Source organism: Heloderma suspectum, chromosome 4, assembly GCF_057233095.1.
Source record: "Heloderma suspectum isolate Gila_16-S chromosome 4, 16-S_ref, whole genome shotgun sequence".
In the NCBI taxonomy this organism is placed as follows: Eukaryota; Metazoa; Chordata; class Lepidosauria; order Squamata; family Helodermatidae; genus Heloderma; species Heloderma suspectum.
The window spans coordinates 303,770,462-303,796,727 of NC_139461.1; the positions used below are offsets into that span (position 1 = coordinate 303,770,462).

Consider the following 26,266-nt stretch of genomic DNA (forward strand, 5'->3'; position numbering starts at 1 on the left):
AGGAAGAGGGGCCGACCAAGGGCAAGATGGATGGGTGATATTCTGGAGGTGACGGACTGGACCTTGGGGGAGCTGGGGTGGGGACGGCCGACAGGAAGCTCTGGCGTGGGCTGGTCCCTGAAGTCACGAAGAGTCAGAAGCGACTGAACGAATAAACAACACGTTAAACTAAAAGCAGCATGAATTATCTACGTTTCTGTTTTAACCTATATTAATGATTTAATTTGTTGCAATCGTTCGATAGGTAGGATTAAAAAAAAAAAAACCTTCCAGGAACGACGTAGTGCCAAAACGTTTTAGACTGTATCAAAACTAACAGTTCCGTCTCCTGCTAGTTCCACGCCCTTCCCGGAACGACGTTGTTTTGGAACGGTTACACGTAACCGTTACGCAGTTGAAACGGGAACGGTTCACAGACATACCGTTTTGGCGCAGCGCGAGGGCAAGCAAGTGGGGAAATGCCTGCAGCCATCTGCCTGAGAAGCTGGCCCTTCCCCCCGGGACCGATCTCCTGAGTCAGCCGCTGCACGAAATGGAAAGACCGGCTCTCGCTCTGCGCCCCACCCCCCGCGGGCCCGGGCCCCGAACGTTCCATATTCGAACGCAGCGACTACGCCAACGTTCGGGAGGAAAGCTCGTCAGCCAATGAGAGAGCAGAGCCGCGACAGCTGCGGTCGGGATCGGGGGCGGGGCCATGTGCCTCCTCCTCTCCCCCCCCCCCACGTGTCTTTCGCTTTGTATCCCGGTGTCGGCTTGGATCCGCTTTTCTTTCGGTTTCCTTTCTGCCCTGCTATCGAGGCCGGCCTTTGGCGGTGATGGCGGCGCCGAAGGCTTCCCCTTCGTTGAGGGGAATGGAGGCAGATCAGGCAAGTGAAAAGGAGGAGGAGGAGGAAGAAGAGGAGGAGGAGGAGGAGGAAGAAGAAGAAGAAGAGGGCTATTGGCAGTACGATTCCACCTGGGAAGAGGAGGAGGAAGAAGGAGGACAGCCCGGGGAAGAGCCAGGAAGGAAGGATCCGGAGGCGGCTCCCCCCGCATCAGAGACAGAAGTGGCTAAACATCGAGAGGGGCACGGCTGGTGGTCGCCCAGCCCCAAGCGGGCCTCCAGTAGCCAGGTGAGGGTCCCAGCCTTGGGGAGGGGAAGGCAGCCTCTGATCTCTCCCAGTCGTCTGCAGAGAGCGAGGCACGATCCTCCTCGGGGAAGTCCTGTGTGTTCAGAACACGCGCCTTTATTCGGGGTTGCAGGGATCTGCATTCCCCACATCTCCGCAACCCCCGCGCCCAGTATATGTGTGATGAAGGAGCCTCGCCTGTGGCCCAGCGAGCGAGGGGGTGTGTGTAAAGGGAGGCAACAGCTTGTCATAGACTACAACCTCCACCCCACCGACCCCTCCTGCCAAGTAGGGATGTCAGGGAATTCCGCCACAGATCTCGGTGAGGCTGAATGCCAGTGCACTCGGCCCCCCGAAATCCGTGGCGGAACGAAGCCCCCGCCCCACGAAAGGCGCACGAAACGGAGCACTTACCTGCTGCCGTCGGTGCTGACTTGCGAATGGCGGCCACGCTGCAGCCGCCATTCACTTCCTCATCATAGCTGTGATAGGCTAAGTAAATAATTATGTAGCCTGTCACGGCTAACGCAGGGGCGCCATTTGCGTCCCTGCGGAGGCTGTGACAGGCTATGTAAGTATTTACTTAGCCTATCACGGCAAGCTAAAAAAAAAAAAACAGCATACGCAAATGGCGGCAGCTATGGCGGCTGCCATTTGCGTTCCCTTTTTTTCGCTGTTTTAGCCTACGTAAATATGTAAGCTATTACGGCGAAAAGGGGAACGCAAATGGCACCCACAACGCTATTTGGGTTCTTTTTTTTCCCGCCGTAATAGCTTACGTAAATATTTTTACGTAGGCGAAAAAAAGGGAACGCAAATGGCGGCCACTGTAGCCGCCACCATTTGCGTACGCTGTTTTTTTTTGTCCTGCAGGCTGCCCAGCAGCTGGATATCCGGCTGCGGGCAGCCCTGGCCGGCAGTTCCGCGGAATCTCCATGGAGCGGAGCCGGCCGGATTAGGATTTTGGGGGGAAGTGCGGAGCACCCCCCTCCCACCGCGAATCACCCCGTCGAAAAGGTAAGTGACTTTCGTACATCCCTACTCCCAAGCCTTGTTCCCAAGATCAAAAATATTTGAGAGAGAAATAGAAGGTGAAAACCTAATGAGGGTTGACTCAATGCAGCGCAGGTGCTGTTCCCCTCCTTCCCCCAAAGCGATGCATGCTGTGACAGGTCAATGACGTTTTAAAGGGTCTCCGTGCCAACGGTTTCCCAAACCTACGGGGCAGATAGAAGCGGAGTGACGGCTGGAGAGTGTTAATTAGTTGATCTGTGGACTAATATTAATCCACAAATTGGGGCGGGGGAAGAAGTTATAGCATGCAAAGTTACATTTAATAGTCTAGCATTGGCTCCTCCTTACAGGAACACTGTCAGTGGTTGTTCCCATTTTGCTGTTGGGGAGAGATGGGCATTGATTTTGCCTGCAGCCACTCAGCAAGACCCTAGCTTAGCTGGCATGTGAGCTCACAGTTCTCAAGGACAAGCCTTGCACACAGAAGCCTTTCATTCAAACTGCAGGTGTGAGATAGTATTTTCAAAAGCTCAAGTAACTTTTTAAAGAACCTTGCATGTAGAAAGCTAGTACCCCAGGAAGAAAGGTTCTGGTCTAGCCCTCTTATCACTATGTTATTTTTCCATACATGGTGAGGTTTCTTCCCCTATGGGGGAGCATTCAAGAATGTTTTGTCTGAGTTGTCGTCCCCCGCTCCAGTCTGAAGGATGGACTTTGCCAAATGATCCAGCTGGACATGTAGGTAAACCCTAAGTTCCAGGTCAAGGCCAGTGTAACTGAGCAGTGAAGAGTCTGACCATGTGATTAGTCTTCTCATTTTATTTACATACATTATTATCCTGCCTTTTTATTAAAATCGATTGTTAAGGTAGCAAACAAAAGAATTACACAACAGGCTAAAGAGTTATATATAACAACACAACAGCCAGTTGGCTGTTTAAAAGGACAGCAACTCAACACAGTATTGAAGACCAGTACCCAAAAGAACCCCACTGGGAAAGCCATGCCTCAGTTGTCTTCCAAGTGACAAAAGAAAATAGGCCTCTGTTCCATAATCTCCATGCTGTTTTAAGGCATGACTGTTGTTACGGTCTAGGGACTTTGAGCTATCTGCCTATAGTTCAGTACTTTGAGAGCATTTAGCTCCTCGTTTACCACCTAATAGCAGATAAAATACTTCTAACAAAGTGTACACCTAAGATTGTTTTGTGGGTTACAATCTAGGTTTTGTACTAACAAGAAAAATCTTTTTTGAGCCATGTTTTATTTTTATTACAAATGAGTTTATAGCATTACATTGCATTGTAATATAACTTGCATTTAATAACACTAAAACATTTCTTGTTAAACAGAGCTTTGGTAAAAATCTTTAGATCTTTAAATCTTTAGATCTTTAAATCTTTAGATCTTTAAATCTTTAGCTTAAAAAGAAATAGAACTTCTTAAACATCTCTTGTTTTTAGACTTCTAGTCTTAACACCCTAGAAGGGAGAGGTCTCCTACTAAGTACTAGGTTCCCTATTCAATACTGAATAGGTTATTCAGCTAACAGGTACACAGGTGTGATGAACTTCTAAGAAGAAGCTCCCACATTCTAAAATCAGCACATATTTATACTCTTTTTGTGTACCAGTGACCTCATAACTAATATTACCAACTGTCCCATAAATTAGGGCTCACAGTCTTAATGATTTCTTTATTATTAAACATTCTTTAAAATTGGAACATAGAGACTTACACATACACCTTTCAGGCTAGATAAGATCAATTTTGAATTATACCTTAGAGAAGATAACTCTTTACCCAAAATTTGCCAATTAAACTTATGCCTGTAACTTTTTCTAGGCATCTGTATATCAAGCTTTTTGATGTGTATACCTTACACAATATTTTTTGCTCATTAATTGATACGTGAAAACTTTTAAGTTTACTTTTGACCTGGAATGATGCAGTCTTGCACCTGTTGGTTCATTACTCAAAAAACTTTTGGCCCAGGTGATAGGACTTTTATCAGCATTTTCTCTTTGCGTACTATCCAGGCCATCTTCACTATTATTTTTTATGCCAGTTACCTAGATTTCATTGTGAACCTGCTTGTGAACATGTATTGTCTTTGATGCAACTTCATACAGTACTTCTTAGGGAGCAATCCTATGGCCAGTAGGCGCTGTCTAGAGGGCCATCGGGTATGCCCATTTCCAGGAACTGACCTCCCCCCTCGTCCGTGCTGCCTCAGAGGCAGCGCAGAGAAGCCCCATCCTCCACGCTCGGAAGAGGAGCGCGGAGCAACTTAAAAGGGGCATTCCGGGGCGGGGAGAGCAGAGCAGCATGTACAACACATCCAATGTGTCGTACAGCAGCTTCTTCTCCTGGTCAGCCCCCCCCCCCCCCACGCGCGCAGCTAGACAGCCGAAAACGGCTATCTACTGAAAAATAGCAGGGCGGGAGAAGCGCAGAGGGAAAGATCCCCCTCGTGCCTCTCCTGCCTTGCTTTGGATAGGTGGTCGCCTCCAAGTTTGGAGGCGGCCGCTTATCTTGATAGAATTGTGCCGTTACTTATTTACATTTTCAAAATATTAATTATCATATTTAGCCTTTGCATTTCATAATAAGACATCTTATATTGTTTTAAAACTGGTGGATTAGCATTTTTTCAATAGTCTTTCCAGCAAGTCCAATAAAGCAAAGTCAGCTATTTCTAAAAATCCATGATACTGTGCATGTGTGGGAAGGATTGAATTTCAGGTATGCTGATTCCGCTGTGTTAAGAACCTAAGAAGAGCCATGCTGGATCAGACCAAGGGTCCAGCATTCTGTTCGCACAGTGGCCAACCAGCTGCCCACAGGACACCCACAAGCAGGACATGAGTGCAACAGCACCCTCCCGCCCATGTTCCCCAGCAACTGGTGTACATAGGCAGACTGCCTCTGATACTGGATGTAGCATAGAGGCAGCAGGACTATTTATTATTATTTATTATTGCATTTATATCCCACCTTTTTTCCTCTTGCAAGGAACCCAAGGCGGCTTACATTATCCTCCTCCTCTCCATTTTATCCTCACAGCAACAACCCTGTGTGGTAGGTTCGGCTGACGGTGTGTGACTGGCCCAAAGTCACCCAGTGAGCTTCCATGGCCGAGTGGGAACTAGAACCCGGATCTCCCAGCTCCCAGTCCGACACTCTTGCCACTACACCACACTAGTAGCCACTGAGAGCCTTCTCCTCCAGGAATTTGTCTAACCCCCTTTTTATCCAAACTGGTGGCCATCACTGTGTTTTGGGGCAAAGTTGTGTTCTAGTTAGAGATGTTCAGTTTTGTGGGTTTTTTTAATCTATTTTTTGGACATGAACTCTTGTTCTCCCTTTTTATAATTACATACCTTTTTCTGGAAGCCTTGGTTTGTTTTGTGCCTAAGAAATTTGTTTTTTGCCTGTTGTGAAGGGCAGCATTTTTTTTTATCTTGCAGCATGTTAATTTAAATGTAGTTTGGCTGCTTTATGATTCTTGTGGTAAGAGCTACACACATACAAAAAGCATGGGCTGCTGTGTGGTCCATTAGAAAAAATCCACTGTAAGACAATAACCTTCATTAAGACCAACACACATCCTTGTGAATAGGTGGTGGACTCTCTGTCCTTGGAGGTATTCAGGCAAAGACAGGACACCCATCCGTCAGGGATGCTTTAAACTAGATTCCTGCATTCAGCAGGGAGTTGGACTTGATGGCCTAAATGACCCCTTCCAACGCTATGATTCTCTGAACTGTCAAGTGTGCACCACCATTCACCCGCCCAACTGGCAACTGAACATTAAGCTCAAGCCATGCTCTCCAAAGACTGGCCACCTAAATTATCTTCAAGCAAGGCGCATCTGTGTCTTCAGCGAATGCATGAGCGGGGCCCTTGCCAACTAGCTACGCCCCCATTGTTGATGCGCCCCCAGTGGCACACATAGTGCCTGCATGATGTTCAGTTGGACACATGAAAGGGACCTCTGCATTTACTGAGTTGTGTGCGCAGTGGGGGTGCTCTCCCATGTTCAGCTGAATGCGTGAGCATCGTGGCATGGGCGGAGGGGTGTGGTTAGCCGGCATCGTCCCTCTCCGTTCAAACACACGAGTACATCTGCAAAGGGTTTCTCAACCTTTCATCTTTCCTAGCCAAGAATATGAAAGGACCATGTTTTTCTTTGTGGTCATTCGAATTTGTTTTGGTTAAGGATTTAGACTCTTCCGCCCGCCCACCCCCATCCCTTTTTGATGCTTGTCTCCTTCTTTCCTCTAGAGCCTATGCAGACGGAGGAACTGGATGGCTGCAAAAGATATGCAGAAATATAGGCAGCGTTATCCGGTATGAGTCGGGTGAACTTTGTTCTTAACAGAGACTGTTAGCTGATCATGCAGTTTATAAAATCCTTTGTTCTATGTATGTCAGCCTTGTAAAATTATTAGCCTAAGCTAGCCTTTCCCAACTTGGTGTCCTTCAGATGTGTTGGGTTAAAACCCTCAGATGTGTTGAACTACAACTCCCCCAAACTGACTGGGGGATTCTGGGAGTTGTAGTCCAACACATCTTAACACTACTAGGTTAGGGAAGTCTGCTCTAAACACTTCTTTACAAGGCTGCCAAGAGGCTTTGTAGCCCATGTTTCCATGCAGCCATGGAAGAAGGGAAGCCCTTTCCTCCATGGCCAACATGGAAATGCAATGTGTTGGTGGAGGAGGAGGAAAGGAGTGCTCTCTTCCTCCTCTGCCAGCCCACTCACTCACATAGAAATCCTTCGTTGCCTCTGGCGACCAGGCAGATTCTTAAATACAAGGCTGGTGTACATAATTAACCAGTTTCCTGTTTGAAAGCTTTCAGACTACAAATTCGACATAAATGCCAAAGCTAGAAAAAAAAACCTGAATGTTTAGACGTGGGTCTGGGATCCTAGAAGAAGGAATTTGCTTTCTGTTTGTGATTTGGCTCACTTCCTTGAGCTATTTTTCCTAAAGAACTATTTTCTCTCATTTCAAAATGACAGGAATGTTGCCATGAAGAATCCCGACAGCGGGCCTTCTCTGTAGCGGCACCCACCCTCAGGAAAACCCTCCCCTGTGCTGTTCAGGAGGCAGAAAATGTGGTATCTTTCAAGCGCCTCCTAAAAATGCACCTTTTTACCCAAGCCTTCCCTGGGTTGCAACTGCTGTTGGGTTTTACTTTGTTTTACGTGCCGCTTTTAAACGCTTAAAGTCTTATATTCATTCTATCGTGTTGTATTTTATGGTTTTAATTGTTGTTAAGAGAGCCCTGGCTGCTGAGCAGCATATAAATGTAATAAATAATAAATAAAGAGGTCCTGGGGGAAGTGGAATGGACAGACCCCTCCCTGGTTGCACCAATACAGGGGCCATGCCTATGAGTACCAACAGGCATGCCTTCACTCAGATGGGGCACTCACAAAAGTCCACCTTTTGTGATTGTAAGTTTGCTTGTAGGCTTTGCTGTATCAAACTAAGGGCCGTTCCAGCCCATGCGGGGCTGGGTCCATTTGCTAGTTTTTATGATAAAGGTACAAGAGGACATGCTTTCTGTGGTTTTGTGTACCTTTCCCTTTAGAGAAGGAGATAACTTTATCCCGTCCCTCTTAAATGGTGGTGGCAGCGCTGATAACAACCAGGCCTAAGTTGGGGTATGACCTACCTGTGGGACTCAACAATCTAAGGCCAGTGGACTAGTGATTACTCTCCACTTCTGGCTTTGCCATTGTTCATTATTTCTAAGTTTATTTATATGCTGCTATTTAGCCCTAAAAAGGGCCCCCAAAGCAGCTTACAAATTAAAAAAAAAAAAAAGAAAATACAAAAAACAAAGGAGCTGGCTTTAAAAAAAAGCCCTTTTTCCAGTTTTGTTTTGTTTTTTAATTAACTGGAGAAGCAAGACATTTCAAACCAAACTAAAAGCTAGGCTGTTGCGGGGAGGGAGTATTGACACTTGGCCCAAGGTTTGAGAGGGAGAGGGGCAACCGGATGTCTCTCCAGAGAAGGAGTTGTACAACCAGGTGTCACGAGAGAGAAGGCCCTGTCTCACATCACAATCAGCCAAGCTGCTAAGGGTGGTAGGATCCACAACAAGGGCATCTGATGTTGAGCGTGGAGGGTGGGTGGGATTGTATGGCTGGAGTGGTTTCTTCAGACATCCTGGTCCCAAACTCTGTAGAGCTTTATAGGCAAGTACCAGCATTTTAAACTGGATCTCGTTATTAATGGATCTGTCTTTTTAGAAAGCAATTTCTGCTGTTCACTGATGCTTCCCACTTGCTCTCCTTCAGGGTTTGGAAGAAGAAACTGAAATCAGAGAAGAGGAAATGTGGAATCTGAGCTTTTACAAAAACGAAATTAATTTCTTGCCTCACGGTATGGCTTTCGATATGGTTTTCTTTTCAAAGGGAAGCAGCAGCTGTCAAGACTGGTTTCTTCTACCGTCCCTTGACGGTAGATTGAATTGCATTTGGTTAGAAAGTGTTTTCTTTTTTCCTCTTTTTTAACTAGACACAAAACAACTTGCAGGAAGTAACCTCTACAAATGCTGCCTGTCTCTCTCCTGACAAAAATACCTGAAGGCTTCTACTCCTCCTATAGTTGTTTTCCCCTGGGAGGCAGAACTCAACTGCCCAGGGAAGCCATTGTACTTGTCTGCTGCAAGGAATAGGATTAATTCTCCTTTCCTGGGGCCAAAGGCCTCTGTCTGTCTGTCTGTCTTTCTTCCTTTCTTTCAAGTGCTTATGAATTCTTTCTTGGCATGTGCGAGGATTAATTCTTGCTCCACAATGGGCCTTCCCCAACCAGTGCCCTCCAGATGTGTTGGACTGCAACTCCCGTAGTGTTCTATAGTGCCCTCCCAGCCAGCATGATATTTCTTTAACAACCATTGCACATGATCAGTAGTAAGATGATCACGCCTGTATTTATTTATTTATTTATTTATTAAATTTATTAATCGCCCATCTGACTGGTCACCCAGCCACTCTGGGCGATGTACAACCCACCATAAAACAATTTAAAACAATAAAATTTTACCATAATTTTTTTTTTTTTTAAATACCCTAACCCACCCCAAATGCCTGCCTGAACAACCACGTTTTTAATGCACGACGGAAGCTCATTAAAGAGGGGGCATGACGGAGTTCCCTAGGGAGGGAGTTCCACAGAGTGGGGGCCACCACAGAGAAGGCCCTCTCCCTCGTCCCCACCAGTCTAGCTGTCCTGGCTGATGGGACAGAGAGAAGGCCATCCGAGGCTGATCTTGTTAAGCGGCCTGTCTGGTGTTGCTGGAGGCGCTCCTTAAGATAGGCTGGGCCGGAACCATATAGGGTTTTAAAGGTCAAAACCAACACCTTGAATTTGGCCCGGAAAACAACTGGTAACCAGTGCAACTCCTTCAGCACTGGAGTGATGTGATCTCGCCGGCGGCTGTCTTTAATCAGGCGAGCCGCCACGTTCTGTACCAGCTGCAGTTTCCGAACCGTCTTCAAGGGTAACCCCACGTAGAGCGCATTACAGTAGTCTAAACGAGAGGAGACCAGGGCATGTACTACCGATGGGAGCAGATGGTCGGGAAGGAAGGGGCGCAGCCGCCGTATCAGATGGAGTTGATACAGCGCTGTCCGGCTCACAGCTGACACCTGAGCCTCCATGGACAGCTGGGAGTCCAAAATGACCCCCAGGCTGCGGACCTGGTCTTTCAAGGGTAGCCGTACCCCATTCAACACCAGGTCAACATCCCCCAGCCTCCTCTTGTCTCCCACCAAAAGTACCTCGGTCTTGTCAGGGTTGAGCTTCAGCTTATTCCTCCCCATCCAGCCACTCACCGTCTCCAGTCATTTGGACAGGGATTCTACGGCCAACCTTGGTGAAGATTTGAATGAGAGGTAGAGCTGCGTGTCATCCGCATATTGATGACACTGCACCCCAAACCTCCTGATGATAGCCCCCAGTGGCTTCACATAGATGTTAAATAGCATCGGGGAGAGGATGGAACCCTGTGGCACCCCACAAGTAAGTGGCCACGGGTCCGAAACCTCCTCTCCCAGTGCTACCCTCTGGTACCTGCTGGAGAGGAAGGACCGGAACCACCGCAATACAGTGTCTCCAATGCCCAACCCCTCCAGGCGGTCCAGGAGGATACCGTGGTCAACGGTATCAAAAGCCGCTGAGAGGTCGAGGAGAACAAGGAAGGAGCATTCACCCCTATCCAGAGCCCTCCTCATATCATCCACCAAGGCGACCAAGGCCGTTTCTGTCCCATGCCCAGGCCTGAAGCCCGACTGAAATGGGTCTAGATAATCAGTTTCTTCCAAGTGTGCCTTCAACTGCACCGCCACCACCCGCTCAATCACCTTGCCCAAAAATGGCAGATTTGAGACTGGGCGAAAGTTGTTCAGAACTTGAGGATCCAAGGAGGGCTTCTTTAAGAGCGGTCTTATCACTGCCTCCTTGAGGGCTGATGGCATCACTCCCTCCTCAAGGGAGGCGTTCACCACCGCCTTGATCCCCTCACCCAGTCTCTCTCTGCAGCTCATAATGAGCCAAGATGGGCAAGGATCAAGTAAGCAGGTGGTCGGCCTTACAGATGAAAGCACCTTGTCCACTTCATCAGGAGGAAGAAGCTGGAACCGATCCCACAAAACCGGTTTGCCACAGGCCGCCTCTTGCTCACTAACTGTATCCACAGTGTGCAGAGTAACACACCTAATCTGATCAATTTTATCTGCAAAGTGCCTTGCCAAGGCCTCACAGGAGGCCTTAGAATGCTCCAGTGGTTCCGGATGCATTTGCATGCTACCCTCCTTCTTCCACTTTCTTTTTGTGTGTGCTGTCCTTTAGATCGTAAGTCCATTCTTGGAGGGACCTGTGTCTTCATCTTTATTTTATTTTTAGAATTGTAAGTATGTAATAAATCATCATCATAGCATGCGGCCAGCTGCTAAACACGGCTGTTTCTCTCCATGTGGAGTGGCAGGAGGAAGTTGGGTGGTAACTAAGAGCCTAGGGCAGTGGCAGGGAGTCTTGAAGTGTGCAAATTTGGCAGTCTTCAAGACTCTCTATGCAATCCCTTCTCTTCCTGCACCTAACTGCCACACAGAGCAGGGTTGGCTGTTAGTGCAGCCACGGAAGTGTAAGTAAATCTGTTGTTAGGAAGTTGTGTAACTATTCCTGATGTCCTGCTGAATGTGTCATGTGTTGGCTTGGCCTTACTTTTTCTGGCCTGTGTAAGCAGACCCTCAAGAGGGAGGGAGGTGTGTGTGTGTGTGAGAGAGAGAGAGAGAGAATGAGAGAGAGAAAGAATGAGAGAGAGATCATACATAAGGTATACAGACATGCACACACCTACACATGTTTTGTCTGTGAGGACCAATGTGCCCGCAGACATCTCTTGATACCCACCAGGCTCCCTGCCCCTCTTAGCTTTTATTTTGTTTCTCAAGGTGTGTTTTTTTTAAAAAAAAATCACTAGAAGGCTGACGTGCTGCGTAGCCAAGTGCTGCCCTCCAGCACCATCTTTATCTGGGTTTCAAAAAAGCGGGTTTGTGTTTTGGCCTCTGCCTTGTACTTGGGTTCTTGGGCAAGTTATTTTTATTTTAGTCACACTAGTTTGCCTCCTGGGAAATGAGTGTTTTGTGACTAGCCCTGCCCACTTAAAAAAAAAAAAAATCCAGATATGCCCATGGACCAGAACAGATTGGGGACTCCTGCAGTAGAGTAACCAAGAAAACTGTCTTCTGTACCTGGTAGTCAAAGATCAGTTAGAGCTCTCCTTGCTTTTATTTTGTTGCTTGGATCAGGGTTTTTCAGACTGTGCTTTCTTACTGTAGAGCAGGGGTGGACAGCTTGTTGCCCTATAGACGTTGTTGGACAGCAGCTTCCATCAACCCTCAGCATTGGCTGTTCTGACTAGGGCTGATGGGAATTGCAATCCAACAACATCTTGAGAGCCACAAGTTGCCCACCTCCATTGTAGAGCAGTCAAACCTTAATGTGAAAAGTTCTGGGCCAAGAAAAGCCGAACGTTGTGAGCTCAATAAACTAAGCAAATTAGCATAGGTTTGCTTATTTTGCATAATGCTACTTTTGTGTACTCTTATGCAAGGTGGGGAAGAACAGGAAAACAATTCAGAGCACTGGAAGCTTCACTCCTTGATCATTGGAACGGAAGTTTTGTTTGTTTTTTAAACCAGCCACTGTTACTGTGTTCAAGCTCTTTTTCTATAGACGTGTGGGCTAGAAACCTGTGTTTCTGTTTTGTTTTTTAAATGAAGAGCTGTGCTTAAATTGCATAATGTGATTTCAGAACACTTATAAACCAAGTGTAGTCCATGAGCCAGTAAAACGAGGGTTCTAATCCCCTGCCCACTCCTGTTATAACCAGAACAAAATTAATAGGGGTAATTTTGAGTGATCAGTCCGGTGAGCTTTGCAAAGATGTTCAACTTTCCAAAACTAGCAGAACAGGAATGAACACTATGAAGCTTTGAGGCCTACAGAGGCAAGGAGAAGAAAACGGTCAGACCTAGAGGCCTGGAGTTTTTTGTTGGGAGGGGATATCTCTGAGAGGAGTAGTTTCATTTCCCCAGTTAAATTTCATTTCTTCATGGTTGAAACAGTACTTTAAGTTTTGTGGGAGGAGAGTATATAAAGAGCGCGAGAGAGCCAGTAAGAGCAGAGCATGAATACAGAGCAGGAAGAAGCGGCCTGGAGAAGTCTAAATACAGCTAGGGTAAAGGAACTTGCGTTTTGCAACTTTTATTTTCTCTTAATGCCTTTTGTATCACTCGGCTCTATTCTGTAAATACCTTTAGCTGTAATTTTGCTTGCTTTAATTTACAAGTAAACTGTTGTGGTTATACCCTGTGTCTAGAGTGTCAATCACCCCACGTCTACAGCCTAAAACCCATGTTATTGGAAAGGGGAAGGTGAAAGAAGGAAGGTGGGACTCTTAAGGAGGCAAGAGATCCTTAAGGAGTTGCTCGGGGGGTCCAGGTCATAAGGGGAACCCTGACAGGCACACACAGCCTTCTCTGTTGCATCGGTTGGGAAGAATTTGGAGTAAGCCAGAGGCTTGGGGACTTGCTCTGCAATCAGTGGGAGGAGAAATTGAGATTTTGGGAATAGATAGGATCTGCTGAGATTGATTTATTTATTACATTTCTTGGCCCCCTTTCAGGGCAGAAGTCCTCCTAATGCATCTTACAGCAGTAAAATACATAAAAACAGTTAAAATATTAAAAGAGATAAACAATAAAAACAACAATAAAAGCCAATAATAAAACCAGGAACAATGATAATGGCAGTAACAGCAACCATAGCTGTTGTTGGTTCATGTATCCTGCCTGTTTGACTTACAGACCTCAATTTAGCTTCTAGGAATAAGAGCCTTTTGTTTTTAAATGAAAGCGCTATTTTGCTGCGAGAGATGGGGTGGGCAGCGGAATTGATATGCCTACTTATCACCCAAGGCCATTTTGTCACCACCTTGCCATTTTGAAGCACATCCTGCCACATATGTGTATATATCTGTCTATCCATCCATAAATAATTTTGTTCCTCTTTTTTTAGGCCTCCTTATTGAAGTCCTCCTTGAGAAATGGCAGAAGGACTATGCAGCTCTGGAGGAAAACCATTCATATATTCAGTGGTAAATGGCCTACACCACCATTTCAAACAGCACATGGGAAGATGCTTTGGGCTGCTCCCCCTATTTGGACATTCTCACTCATTCTTTTTCCCCATCTCCTCCTCCGGAGGCTCTCTAAAGCCTGAGCTAGAGCATCTTCCAAAGAAGCTATAATACACTTTGTTTGGAAGGGCGTGTAATGAAAACGAGGTTATTTTTAGTTCTGTACTTTTACTGGTCAAATCCAACTTGCATTCTAAAAACATAGACCTGTTCCTGGCTGCCACTGTAAGCCCAGTCATTCAGTTGTTCATTCATTCATTTATTACATTTCTATACCACCCAATAGCCAAAGCCCTGTGGTTTGGTGGTTTACAAGGATTAAAAGCCATTAAAATACATTATGCATAATATTTGAAACATCCACCTGTCTTGTTCTCGGCCTTACTATCCTGGCTGCTGCTGCTGTGAGCCCCACCCAATATATACTTTAGGGCAGGGGTGGGAACCTTTTTTCTGGCAAGAGTCACATTCCCTCTGGGGTAATCTGTTGGGGGCTGTAGGTCAACAGTGGGCAGGGCCAGACCCAAAACTTGAGTCGGGCCAGTTCTTTTCCCTCTCTCTCTCCCTCTGCCCAGAAGGCTGCCAGGGGAGGGAGGGATCCCTCTTGCCAGAGATCTGTACTGAACCCTTACAGAAGGCATTTGAAATTAGGTTTAAGGCTCATGTGCTGCCCCTTACTTCAAAACCCCATCCAAAACTCTGCCTCGGCTTGTGTTGGCCTCCATGACGAGGCAAATTTCAGGTTAGGAGTTCTGACCATTAGATGTTAGAGAGAGTGTGGAATTGTTTAATGTATTGTTAACCATCCTTGAGATGTGGCGGGGCATCAGTCTAAATAAGTTCTCCTATTTTCAGACTTCTGTAACAGAATGTCTTAGGTATGTCTACCAAAATTAAGATTTCTGTGCAACATGGAAGAACTGTAGCAACTTTTGATGCCTCTGGCATTCTGTGCCAAACATGTGTTACTGGTCCAACTGTCTCTTCGAAATCTCTGCTACTCAGCCTGAATCAGAGGTATTGGCTGGGCTATACATTTAGCTAGGGCCACGGTGGCTTAGTGGTTAAGACGCTGAACTGCAAACTGGAAGGTCGGCAGGTCAGCAGTTCGAGACCCGAGTGCTGCGTGACAGAGTGAGCTCTTGTCTTCAGTCCCAGCTTCTGCCAACATAGCAGTTCGAAAGCAAGAAATTGCAAGTAGATAAATAGGTACCGCCTTGGCGGGAAAGGTAACAGCGTTCCGTGCACCTCGGTGTTCAGTCATGCCGGCCACATGACCACGGAAGCGTCTTCGGACAGCGCTGGCTCTTCGGCTTAGAAACGGGGATGAGCACCGCACCCTAGAGTCGGACACGACTGGTTGGGGACACCTTTACCTTTTTTTACATTTAGCTAAGCCAGCCTTTGCCAACTTGGTGCCCTCCAGATGTTTCAGACTACCAATCCCATAATCCCTGTCCATTGGCTCGAGCTGATGGGAAATGTAATCCAGAACATCTAGAGGGCATCAGGTTGGGGAAAGCCAAACTAAGCAGTCAAGATTTCCACCTCACGGTAAACTCTTTAAAAACTTTACATGTTTCTCTTTTTGTGACGCCAACACATTTTAAGCGGACATGCTTTTTCTGCCCCATTTTGTTTGACGGGCAAATGTTCCTTCATTCCAGGCTGTTTCCTTTGCGTGAGCAGGGGATGAACTGGCGTGCAAAGCTTCTGACGTGCCAAGAAATTGAGGTAGGAGGACTCTTTTGCTCCTTAAAAATGAGCTTTAAGATCAAACCTTCTCCTAGGTTTAAATTGCTCTGTCCTCTTTCCCTGTTCCTCTGTCACATGAGAACTCCTCTGGCTGTGAGAGTTTGGATGCCATGCCAGCTTGGGGCCCATGTTCCCACTGAAGGGTGAATTAGCTCAGGTCCCCCAGCATTGACCCCGGAGTCTGTTTTAAAAACTTTCAAACAGCGTTGGCTGGCTGGCTTGGGGTCGGTCGTAGTTGGACCAGGGCAGCAGTACTGGTGGGGGAAGGAGGGTTAACCCTTTTCTCCCATCCAGTTTCCCTCCTCCATGCCATGTCTGTTTTGATATTTCAGGCCTTCAAGAAATCCGAGCAGGTCATGAAGAGGTTTGTCCAGGCATACAAGCTCATGCTGGGATTTTATGGAATCAACCTGATCAATGAAGAAACGGGAGAGCTGAAACGCGCAGAGAATTGGCGCGAGAGGTTCGAGAACCTCGACCGGTGAGTTGCTCCGCTGATGGGATCTCTAGGCCGATTTGGGGGAAGGGGCGGGGCCAGAGGAAGGGGGAGTGGCCATCTGGAGAACCCTGGGGAGCTGAGTTGGTACCTGATTTCTACTTAGTTCTTTCTCTCTCTCCCCCGCCCCCCAGGTACAGCCATAACAATTTGCGGATCACTCGCATTTTGAAATGCTTGGGAGAGATGGGCTACGAACATTATCAAGTGCACTTGGTGAAGTTCTTCTTAACAGAGACCCTGGTTTATCAGAAGCTCCCAAGGGTGCAGAGAAGTGCCCTGGACTACTTCATGTTCACTGTCCGAAACAAGCAGAGGCGGCGGGAGCTGGTACACTTTGCATGGCAACACTTCAGGCCAAAAAGGGAGTTTGTCTGGGGCCCACGGAAGAAACTCCGGAAATTCAAGCCCCAGTCCCCAGACCAAGAGCCCAGTAAGAAGGGAGATGGAGAGGCTGCGGGGAAGAATAATACCAAGCCACCAAATATAATATGCCAGGGGCTCGACGAAGAGTCTGCTAGGGAGGGAGCTGGAGAGGCAGTGGGGAAGGCTAAAGCTGAGCTGCATAATAAGACTGAGAGGATAACCAGTAAGAATCCAGTTGGGCAGCTTGTATCTGAAGGTTGTTCCGAACTTAGCCTTTCATCCAACGACTCAGTGCCAGAAGATGGTAGCAAGGGGGAACCTCTCTCCATGATAGAAGGGGACATACTGCAGGCTGGCGATGCTACCGAACCCCAGACGGGGCTGGCGAGCGAATGTAAGACTTCAGTAAAGACAAGTCAGCCTGGCCCTGTGTCAATGGCAAACGTCAAGGCAGAGAAGGGCGGCGGTCAAGAAGATACACTGGTTTCATTCCTCCAGTTGGAAAGAAAGGATCTCGTGGATGAGTGCGGGAGTGGAGCGGACAGTGAGAGTTTCAAGGAATCCAAGAAGAGGAAGCTGAAAACGGACAGGTTAGGTAGGGAAAGCTCTGGGCTAGTGAAGGGCCCCACCGACATTGAGAAGATCTCTCTCAATCTCGGAGAGGTTGTGATCGATCAGAAAAATCTGGACGGCCTTCCGTTCACAAAGGAGAAGGCGAAACTGTCACTGCCCGATGGAGGCGATGGAGACAGCAGAAGTGTAAAGGAGGCCGACTCAGTTGATGCGGTGGCAAAAAGGCGGAAAGTGGAGAAGAAGACGCCGGAGGATGGTGCCTCAAAAACACCTGCAAAGGTGGTCGTTGAGGTGGCGCCCTCTGAGGGCCAGATAGGAAATCACATCATCCCCACCATCAAGAGGACAAATCAAGTCTGCCAAGATGGAATTGAACTAGGAGTTGATGCTTCTGCAAATGCCCTGACCAGTTGTAGAACTGCCGGTGTGGATTTACTGGTGAATTCCAAAAGCAGCACTGAGCCTGGCCTTCCATTGGCCGGTGGTGCACCAGACAAAACTAATGAGCGAGAAATGGCCTCTGCGACGGAAGCCATGGGATCCCAGCCCTGTGAGACTCTGCCAGCCAATGAGAGGGAGGTGGAGGGTAGCACAGGACAAAAAGAGGAGGGTGTAAAACAAAAGGCTGAGGATGCAGCAGATGGGAATGAAGCGCCTAAAGCGGAGGAAAGTAAAAATTCCATAACAAGACCAGAAGAAGGAGAATAGTTGGGTCCCAAATAGCATGAAACTGTTCCCTGGTTCTAAAGCCAGTAATAGGGCATATCTTTTTGCAAACTGATTATAATAGCTTCGGTCCACTGAGTGTGGGTGTGAGTGTGTGTGTGTGTGTTTGATTGGTGTGTGTCCACCCCTTCTTTTTTTTTCCCTTTTGTATAACAGTTTATAAAACCAAAACTACCTTAGCTGGTGATAAAGACTTGAAGATGAAGAACCCGTCATTTAAGTTGGGGACTTGCATACCTGGATTCTGAGATCTAAAAGAATGTTTGTGTGTGCGTGTTTTTTTCTTTCTTTTTAAATTATTTCAGACAGCTTTGGTTTTAAATAGAAGTGGGAGTTTTTTAGTGGTTAAATACAATTTAAGCCACTTCGTGGGCATATTTTCCAGTGTTTACTAGATGATCCAAAAGAATCTATTTGTTAAATTATCTTCATTTTTGTTAAATAAATGGCTTAACTTTGGATGCAAAACTTCCAGTCTCCTTTTTTCAACTTTAAACTGGGCACAGTTGAGAGAGAGAGAGAGAGAGAGAGAGATTTGCAAAGCTCTGTGGAGAGAAGAATATTTTGAGACATCTCATGCATGTCCTTAAAAATGGGAAGTAGGGAATGGCAGCTGCTTTCTTCCTCATACCCTCAGTCTTTAATTTGGAACAAGTTTTGGTGTATATACATGATAATTAATAATAAATAGCATTTAGATAAGTGTTTTCAAATGCTCAAAATGCTTCACATACATTGTCTTGTGATCACAACAATCCTGAAAGTTAAGTCCCCTTATTATAAAAGGAGGAGTGAGGAAATAGGTGCTTACCTAGGCGCCCCTGCCCTCCAAGTGAGTTCATGGAAGAGGTGAGACTTGAATTGGGGACTTCCAGTTTCATGGTTAGCTGTGTAATCCTATGCATGTTGACTCAGAAGCAACACCTATTGCGTTCAATTACACTTCTTCCAAGGAAACACTATACCACACTGGCTCTTGCTTTATGCATAGTTGTACATAAAGGGCTTCCTATGATCACGGCTGAGTGTATTATCTGGGAATGCAGAAAAGCCGCAGAATACTATAGTAGCTGCAGAAGACTAAAATGAAAGCAAAATTCCTTGAGAAACTGAATTCCTCTAAAATGTAGAGTGTGTGGGGGGATGAGGCATGTTTCTAGCTTATCAACAGTGAGCACATGGAAAAATAAATGCAGACTACAAGGTTTGAGTACACAGTATGCAAGAACTGAGCAATGGCTGGAAGGTAACGAAATAAATTGTGCGTTTGTGGGTGTTCATCATGATGATGAAATCATCATAATCATTTCAATTACCCTGTTTTCCTGATTGGTCAGTACTTCCAGGGGGCCAGCCCCTTACAGGATCACTTACCTTCTGGGAACAGAAATAACTCGAGTCTTTTATGGAATGTTTCTAATCTTGCTTTAAAATATACCAGCTGAGCATGGGGAGAGTTGGCAAGCCCCAGACAGCATTAGACTCTTTGTAGCAGCATCTGTTCTCTAAAAGCAAATAGCATGACCTTGGATTCTTGCTCCTTGCCTACCAGCTGATTTTTTTTTCCTGCCAGCCGCCAAGCTGTTTCCCACTCCTATTCGGTGTGTGTGCGCGCATGCATGCACACAGTAGTAGTGCACTACCCATCAATGCATTTAAGCAACCATCGCCTAGCCTCCAATGCCCATTAAAGAATCACCTGTATTTTATATATACAAAAGACTAGTTCAGTCTTCCCCAACCTGGTGCCCTTCAGATGTGCTGGCCCTAGGAGCTGGGAGATCCGGGTTCTAGTACCCACTCGGCCATGGAAGCTCACTGGGTGACTTTGGGCCAGTCACAGACTCTCAGCCCAACCCACCTCACAGGGTTGTTGTTGTGAGGATAAAATGGAGAGGAGGAGGATAATGTAAGCCGCCTTGGGTTCCTTGCAAGAGGAAAAAAGGCGGGGTATAAATGCAATAAATAAATAAACTGTGGTCCAACACACCTGGAGAGTACCAGGTTGGGGAAGGCTGGACTACATGAAACAGCCGCTTCTCTCACTTGAATATGCTGAATTGCATCAGCTAAGATAATGGCTATACCAGGGGTCCCCAGAGCTTGCCCTTCAAAAAATTACTTCTAATTAAAAAAAAAAAACCTCTTAAAACGTTAGGACACCAGGTTCACCTTCCTGTTCCTGAGCCTACAGCAGTTCAGCAAGCAGGAAGGGAAGAGAAGAGTTCCTTCCTGTCCTCAGCCAATTTTCTGTCCACCCAGTCATTTCCCTTTTGATCTCTTGATCTCTCCACTCCCAGGCTTTACATTGCTATTTCTCTCCCTCAACCCCTTTCCTCACTATTTCTCTCCCTTCCCTGTCCCTAGCTGCCTTCTTTCCCTTCCTAGCCCTTAGCCATGCTCTTTCTCTCCCACTCACCACATTATCTTGCTGTTTCTCCACTCCCAGCCTCTAGCCTTGCTGTTTCTCCCCACCTCCTTACCTCACTGTTTCTCCCCACTCCTAGCCTCACTATTTCTCTCCCCCACCATCTCTTGCTAGCCAGGCCCCGAAGGCAAACATTCAATTTTGTGGCAGTGCCCACGGCAGTTTCTCAAACTCCCAGATGTGCCCATGGGTCCAAAAAGGTTCGGGACCCCTGCTCCATACTTTCCCCTTCCTGTACCTTGTGGCAGGAAAAGAGGAACATGCTTGCAAGGTGCCACACACACATTCAGCAGTGCACTCAAGGACAGTGTGGGTTCCCCAGCAAGGTTGATCCCCTGCATGAAAGCCCAACTCACAATGGCTGTTCTTAATGGCGTGGCAAGCCCGCTTGAGCCACCTGCGTTTTAAGGATCGATTGGGTTAAAATGAGTAGCTCTTGACAAGATTAGGGCTTCTTCCTATATTTCACCCTGGGATGAGTGATCATGTCAGTAATCAGAGGAGAAAGGTCTGTGACTGACAAAGTTAATACGCTTTGAATGATCTGAGTTACTGGAAAACAGAACGATTTAACACATTCACCTGATCATTGTCTGTTCTTTTAGCATGAGTTACACCAGTCTTCCCAAACTGGTGCCCTCCAGAAGTTTTGGCCTACAATTCCCATCATCCCTGGCCTTTGGCAGTGCTGACTGGGATTGATAGGAGTTATAGTCCAAAAGATCTGGAAGGCACCAGTTTGGGGAAGGTCTGAGTTACATGACAGCTACTAACACATAAGCAATGTTATGTGCAATTTCTTTGAAGAGTGCATGTTAAATTCCAGGCGTTCAGCACTACGCTACCTGAAATTTTAGTTCCTTTTCCTTGGTAATTTTGGGCTGATTCTCTCACAATAACATATACAGCACTCTTGTCATGGAATGACTTGGGGGTAATGGCACACATAAAGCTGCCTTATAGTGAGCCTGTCCACTGGTCCATCTAGTCTAGAACTGACTACTTTGGCCCTTGACATGTGTGCACATGTGGTGAGTTCCATGTGTGAATGGACCATCACACATCTTGCATTCCAGTTAGAACTCTTGTATTTCATTCAGGGAACGTGAGTGGTGTATGTGCATGCGTGAAACCAGCTCCTCAAGCTGAACAGGTTGAAAAGGCTCCTGTGAGAATTATTGCATTAGAATTTTCGTATCGCTGGACATCACCCCAGACCCTGGGGGTTGATCTCCGGTGAATCTGCCTGATCCACACACGCAGCTCATCACGGTTGTTGCCACCATCAGGGGATCAATCGACACGTACAAACTGCTCCTTGCTGCCCGTTTGCACAGCATGCCTTTTCTCCACCCAAGCAGTCCTGACTATCCATTCTTGTGGATAAGCAAGACGTGGGAATCGGGCCATTATGGACAGGGCCAACAGTGGTTCCAGTCCCGGTGGACCACTGTGATCGCAGGAATTGCCGCCATGTCTTTATCTGTGGGTTGATGTGTTACATTCCTCCACGTGAACGGTGCCGAAGTTGGATCAGGACTTCCTGCATGGAGAAACAGATCATCTTGTGTGGACAGGCTGTAAGTCAGCTAAGTCAAATAAATCCTTTTCTATCCATGGGCCCCTTCCCCTGCTGCTCTCTGGCTGGAGCACAGCAGGCTAAAAAAGTCTTGATCTGTGAATGTACGCTTACTTTCATGACTTGTTGCAATCTGTCCAGCCTCTTCCCCCTCCCCTTTCTCCGCAACCTGGTCTCTTTCTTCATCTGACTTCTGTCTCCTGTGCCTGCTGGCTGGTCTGTCTCTTCCCCCATTTAGCCAGGAGATGCAGGTTTCTCTGGAGGTGGAGGGGACTGGACTGGAGATTTGAGAAGCACAAGACGGGGGAATTGGAACCAGGAGGAAGGAGGACAGGAAGAAGCTTTCTGCTTTCTTTCAGAGCTGAGAAGAATTAAATTGTGACAACTATGGCTGGATTCTCTGCCCTTGGATTACTCTTTCTCATCCAGCTGTTGGCCACCTCCTCAGCTCAGGTAAGGATTTGTCTTTCTTTGCTTTTCAAAAGAGCAAAGTTTCACAACTACAGCCTTGGAGACATCTAATGGGCTGCATCAGCTCCATCATCCAAAACTAACATCTGCATCTCGAACAAAAAAAGAAAGCATCATTCTTAACTTCTGTATATAGGTACATGAGGCTGAAATCCTATGCGCTACTGACCAGGAGCAAGTCCCACTGAAAGCAATGAGGCTTACTTCTGGGTCAACATGGAAAGGACTGGGCTGTAGGAACGGAGACTTCATTAAGAAGCAATCTGTGTTTTTTGCCTTCTTGTACACACAAGCAGAGTAGTTAAAGAACAGGAGTGGACTTGTTATCCAAAATACACTTATGGGGTGGGGTAATGAGCTTCTTTAGTTATTGTGGCATTAGAGTTAGACTGTGGCAGTTTTGCTGGGTTTTTATTTATGTTCTTTTCTTTTTGCATCGATATTGGATGGTAGGTATTTAAATCAAGGGCTGTGTCACAAACTAGCTGCATTAAACTTACAACTTTCACAATCTTCCCCTTGCTCTCTTATCTTTTTCTTCTTCATTAGAAAATACAGAGGGAGACTGGAAGGGAAAAAAATGACTTGAAAGAACCATTTTTGTTTAACATAGAAGCGTTAAGTTTCACACTGAACAAAAACTCCAGTGTTCTGTATTTTCAGACTCTCTGGTGGTGTTCCCCCCCACCGACTCCTTTCTCATCAAACCATGTACTTTGAACTCACATTTAAGGGGAATATAGCATGATATCAAGTCATTCATCCAGTGAAAAGTTCTGTTCCTAAAGTGCACCCCACAAGGGTTATTAATAGCTGACTAATGGAGACATTATAAGGATCCTTTTCTTTCTAAAGTTACCCAGTGAAGTTTTTCTGCAGCCACATTCAGGAATCTGGAGGTGTCCCACCTCAGCCATGAGCAAACTTTGCTGTACAATGAGAGCTCTGTTGTTCCGAGCCTGGTTGCAAGTTATTCTCTCGGGCCTTTTCCTCCACATAGGAAGACATTTATAGTGTTTTCCCTCCCCTTAAAGCAGAAAATCAAACACTGCCTGCATTCAGAGTTTCCATCCATGTGGAATTCAACACCACGCAATGGAAATTAATGACATACCTCTCTGCATCCTGAGGTCCTATTCAAAATAAGACAACTTGCACATTATTGTAGCATTAAGTGTGCCTCCTCCCCCATTGTCAGGAGGTGGCTATTCAAGTCCATAGTCTGTAAAACTCAACACAATCAAGGCTAATATGTGCAATTAAAATCAAAAGTAATTGGGATTTAAGCGTGCTCTACTTTTTCTGCACTGCAAGCTATTCAACAAAGCAGGGAGACTCTTGGCTCATTAGCCAGGATGGGGTGGTGGGAAAGGAGCAGTTTTTGAAACCCCTTGAAGCTACTGAGCCACAAACCTATCTAAATATGGATGGATGGGCAGTCAATGATCAGAGGGAGACCCAAGTAAATCTTTTGAGGGCCCATAGGAGGATAGTGTGTTGGGCTGCACTGGCGAGACCTGGGCTCAAGTCCCCTCTCAGCTACGAAGGTTATTGGGTGGTCTTGGGTAAATTGCTGGTTCTCTCAGCCTGACTTAACTAAGATGGTGGTGGTTAGGCTAAAATGGGATAACCCGTGGACGCCACCCTGAACATGGAGGGAGGACAAAATATGAGCGCAATAAATTCTAACTGGTTGGGCAGCGTGTGGTGTGGATGTTCTCATTCCTGAGAAAAAGATGGAGGGGTGGCACTAAATGAAAGGTCTGGATTAGGGCATGGGGGTCGGCTTGTTTTAGCATTATGTCTGCTTCCAAAATGAGCACACACACACACAAAAAAAATGAAAGCTCACCTAGAACAGGCTTCCCCAACCTGATGCCCTCCAGATTTCGACATCCATCAGCCTCAGGTAATATGGCCAATGGACGGGCATGCTGGGAGTTGTAGTCCGACACATCTGGAGGTCACCAGGTTGGGGAAGGCTGCCCTAGAAAAAGAATACAAATGGGTGCAATACGTTTTATTGAAAACCGGCAGCTGGACTTTCCTTAGGATCTGGCCACTTTTGAGTTGCTAGCCAGAGTTTCTAGAATTCCCTTGGTGCCTGTCCCAGACAGGGAAGTTGAAGTCTCTTCTTGCCGCTGTCATTTCTGATCTATTCCATGTTTTATCAGATGCAAGACCTCACTGTTCTTCTCTTTCACTTTCCAGAGGCCAGGTCCACGAGGCCCTCCCGGACCGCGAGGGCCCCCGGGAACACCTGGCAAGGATGGCATAGATGTAAGTATTGGGCAGGCCAGGATTGGACCAAGTTAGAGGGAGACAGGGGTGGAGCACCGGCCAGACAATCTAATAGGCTGATTAGAGCTGCTGATGGTTATAGAAAGAAGGACCAACCTCCTTCCTGGCATGAGGACGTGTGAATTATTGTGCAGAGCTCGGCTCTTTCATTTCTCCTTTATGAGAGAATCTGAAGCCATTTTTCTTCAAGTACAGAACACGTCGTTCATTTCAAACGTACTTTCTGATCGAGGCATCTTCCTTGGGAGAAAAATGCCCACAATTTCTCTGAGATGGTCACCTGCTTTTGCTGACCAAATTCAAGAACAAAGATAAACAATGCTTCACAAATCAAACCTGAGTATTCCCTACTGGGATGAAAATTTTCAAGTGAGCACCTTGTTAAAAAGGCTCGTTCAACATTTTGATCAACCCAAATATGGACTGCTTAAACATCAGGAAACCCGGCCTGTCTTGATCTTCGTAACACTTTGTTTTGCTTTTGCTTTTTATTTCATAGGATATGTTTTCCTAAGTTATCAGTTCTAACGAAATAGAATTCAAAACTGGGAAAATAATATTTAAAACACTTATAAGTGTATTTATACCAGCCTTCCCCACCCCGGTGCCCTCCAGATATTTCGAACTACAACTCCCAGGGTTCCGGACAATAGGCTGTGCTAGCTGTGATGGAAGTTGAAGTCTAAAACATCTGAAGGGCACCAGGTGCAGGAAGGTTGGTTTATACTATACAGAATGGTTCAAATACATTTTCCCACTGTGATATAAATTATAAACAGTAACTTTAGTTATTAGCTGCTCACCACAATGCGATGGATTATTGTGGGTTTTCCTGGTTATAGTATACGAAGCCATCCTCAAACCATGCCTGTCGTGTAGTTGGGATGTATTGTTAAATACATCTACTAAAACTAGCAAACATTTTTATTGTGAAATTGGCAATTTTAAATGACTTGATATAGGTAGCAATGAGAGATTGCAGGGGACTTGTAGGAACATAGGAAGCTGCCTTGAACACTGGTCCATCTAGCCCAGTATTGTTGACACTGACTGGCAGTGGCACTCCAGGGTTTCAGGTTGGAATTTTTCCCACCCTACCTGGAGATGCCAGAAATCGAACCTGGGACTTTCTGCATGCAAAGCAGGGGCTCTACCACTGAGCTACAGCCCTTCTCAACATGTGACTGCCACTGAAAATCAGCTTCATGTACTCAGATAAGAGAGGAGATAAGACACACAAAACGTGTGACATGACGTTATTACACTGTAAGGCTTGGATCCAAAGATACTGCTGCACTACAGAGGGCATGTCCCCCATGGCCCACTCTAGAGGGCTGCCTGGCCCATGGTTTGGGGGGCACCTGGTTGTCTATTCAACTAACTATCCACTCAATAGCTGAGAAACTAGCCCAGTTTGATTGTTCAAAATCAGTGCAGAATCAACACGGGAGGAAAAGGAGTGCTCTAGCCTCACCTCTCTCCTCACGTGTTTCCATCGAGGGTGATGGTCTGAAGAGGACTGCCTCCTGTATCCATGGAGATGCTCCACGCCATTCTGAACCCTGGAAAATCATCCCTGGTAACCAGTGGAGGCTGGTGGCTCTGTTGTCAGTGGGGTGGTAAATCCGCTTTGGGTTTCAGTCAGAACCAGTCAGAACTCTAAAGGAGTTCTCCAAGGTGCACCTTGGATAGCTCCGTTAGAGTTCTGACTGGTTCCCACTGAAACC

The 26,266-nt window shown here is 46.5% G+C and overlaps 2 protein-coding genes and 1 long non-coding RNA gene across 6 annotated transcripts in view; 2 read left to right on the forward strand and 1 right to left on the reverse strand.

Moving 5' to 3' along the window:
* LOC146348944 (uncharacterized) overlaps nucleotides 1-577 on the reverse strand; it is a 30,016-nt gene extending 29,439 nt beyond the window's left edge. Inside the window, exon 1 of the long non-coding RNA XR_014790757.1 lies at nucleotides 423-577. This is a non-coding gene — a long non-coding RNA (uncharacterized LOC146348944). The remainder of the gene's footprint in view (nucleotides 1-422) is intronic.
* OGFR (opioid growth factor receptor) lies at nucleotides 391-18,228 on the forward strand. Of its 4 annotated transcripts, XM_084854360.1 has the most exons (9): nucleotides 391-1,112; nucleotides 1,983-2,126; nucleotides 6,411-6,476; nucleotides 7,153-7,251; nucleotides 8,440-8,524; nucleotides 13,724-13,802; nucleotides 15,512-15,578; nucleotides 15,932-16,080; nucleotides 16,230-18,228. In XM_084854360.1, exons 1-9 carry the CDS (start codon nucleotides 816-818, stop codon nucleotides 17,740-17,742), a joined length of 2,499 nt encoding a protein of 832 aa, XP_084710486.1. In that variant the 5' UTR covers nucleotides 391-815; the 3' UTR covers nucleotides 17,743-18,228. The 4 variants fall into 4 exon arrangements, with proteins under 4 accessions (XP_084710486.1, XP_084710487.1, XP_084710488.1 ...); XM_084854361.1 differs by lacking the exon at nucleotides 7,153-7,251; XM_084854362.1 differs by lacking the exon at nucleotides 1,983-2,126.
* Nucleotides 18,229-22,048: 3,820 nt separating this feature from the next.
* COL9A3 (collagen type IX alpha 3 chain) overlaps nucleotides 22,049-26,266 on the forward strand; it is a 93,051-nt gene continuing 88,833 nt past the window's right edge. The window contains exons 1-2 of the mRNA XM_084854364.1: nucleotides 22,049-22,220; nucleotides 24,450-24,518. Of these exons, the coding sequence (XP_084710490.1) occupies nucleotides 22,155-22,220; nucleotides 24,450-24,518 (135 nt within the window). The 5' untranslated portion in view covers nucleotides 22,049-22,154. The remainder of the gene's footprint in view (nucleotides 22,221-24,449; nucleotides 24,519-26,266) is intronic.

Bases quoted from the DNA above. Each gene is read 5' to 3' on its own strand.
- OGFR (XM_084854360.1), top strand. From the start codon at position 816: ATGGCGGCGCCGAAGGCTTCCCCTTCGTTGAGGGGAATGGAGGCAGAT. The intron at 6,477-7,152 runs GTATGAGTCGGG...TCAAAATGACAG, and splicing joins AATATAGGCAGCGTTATCCG to GAATGTTGCCATGAAGAATC. The intron at 15,579-15,931 runs GTAGGAGGACTC...TTGATATTTCAG, and splicing joins TGACGTGCCAAGAAATTGAG to GCCTTCAAGAAATCCGAGCA.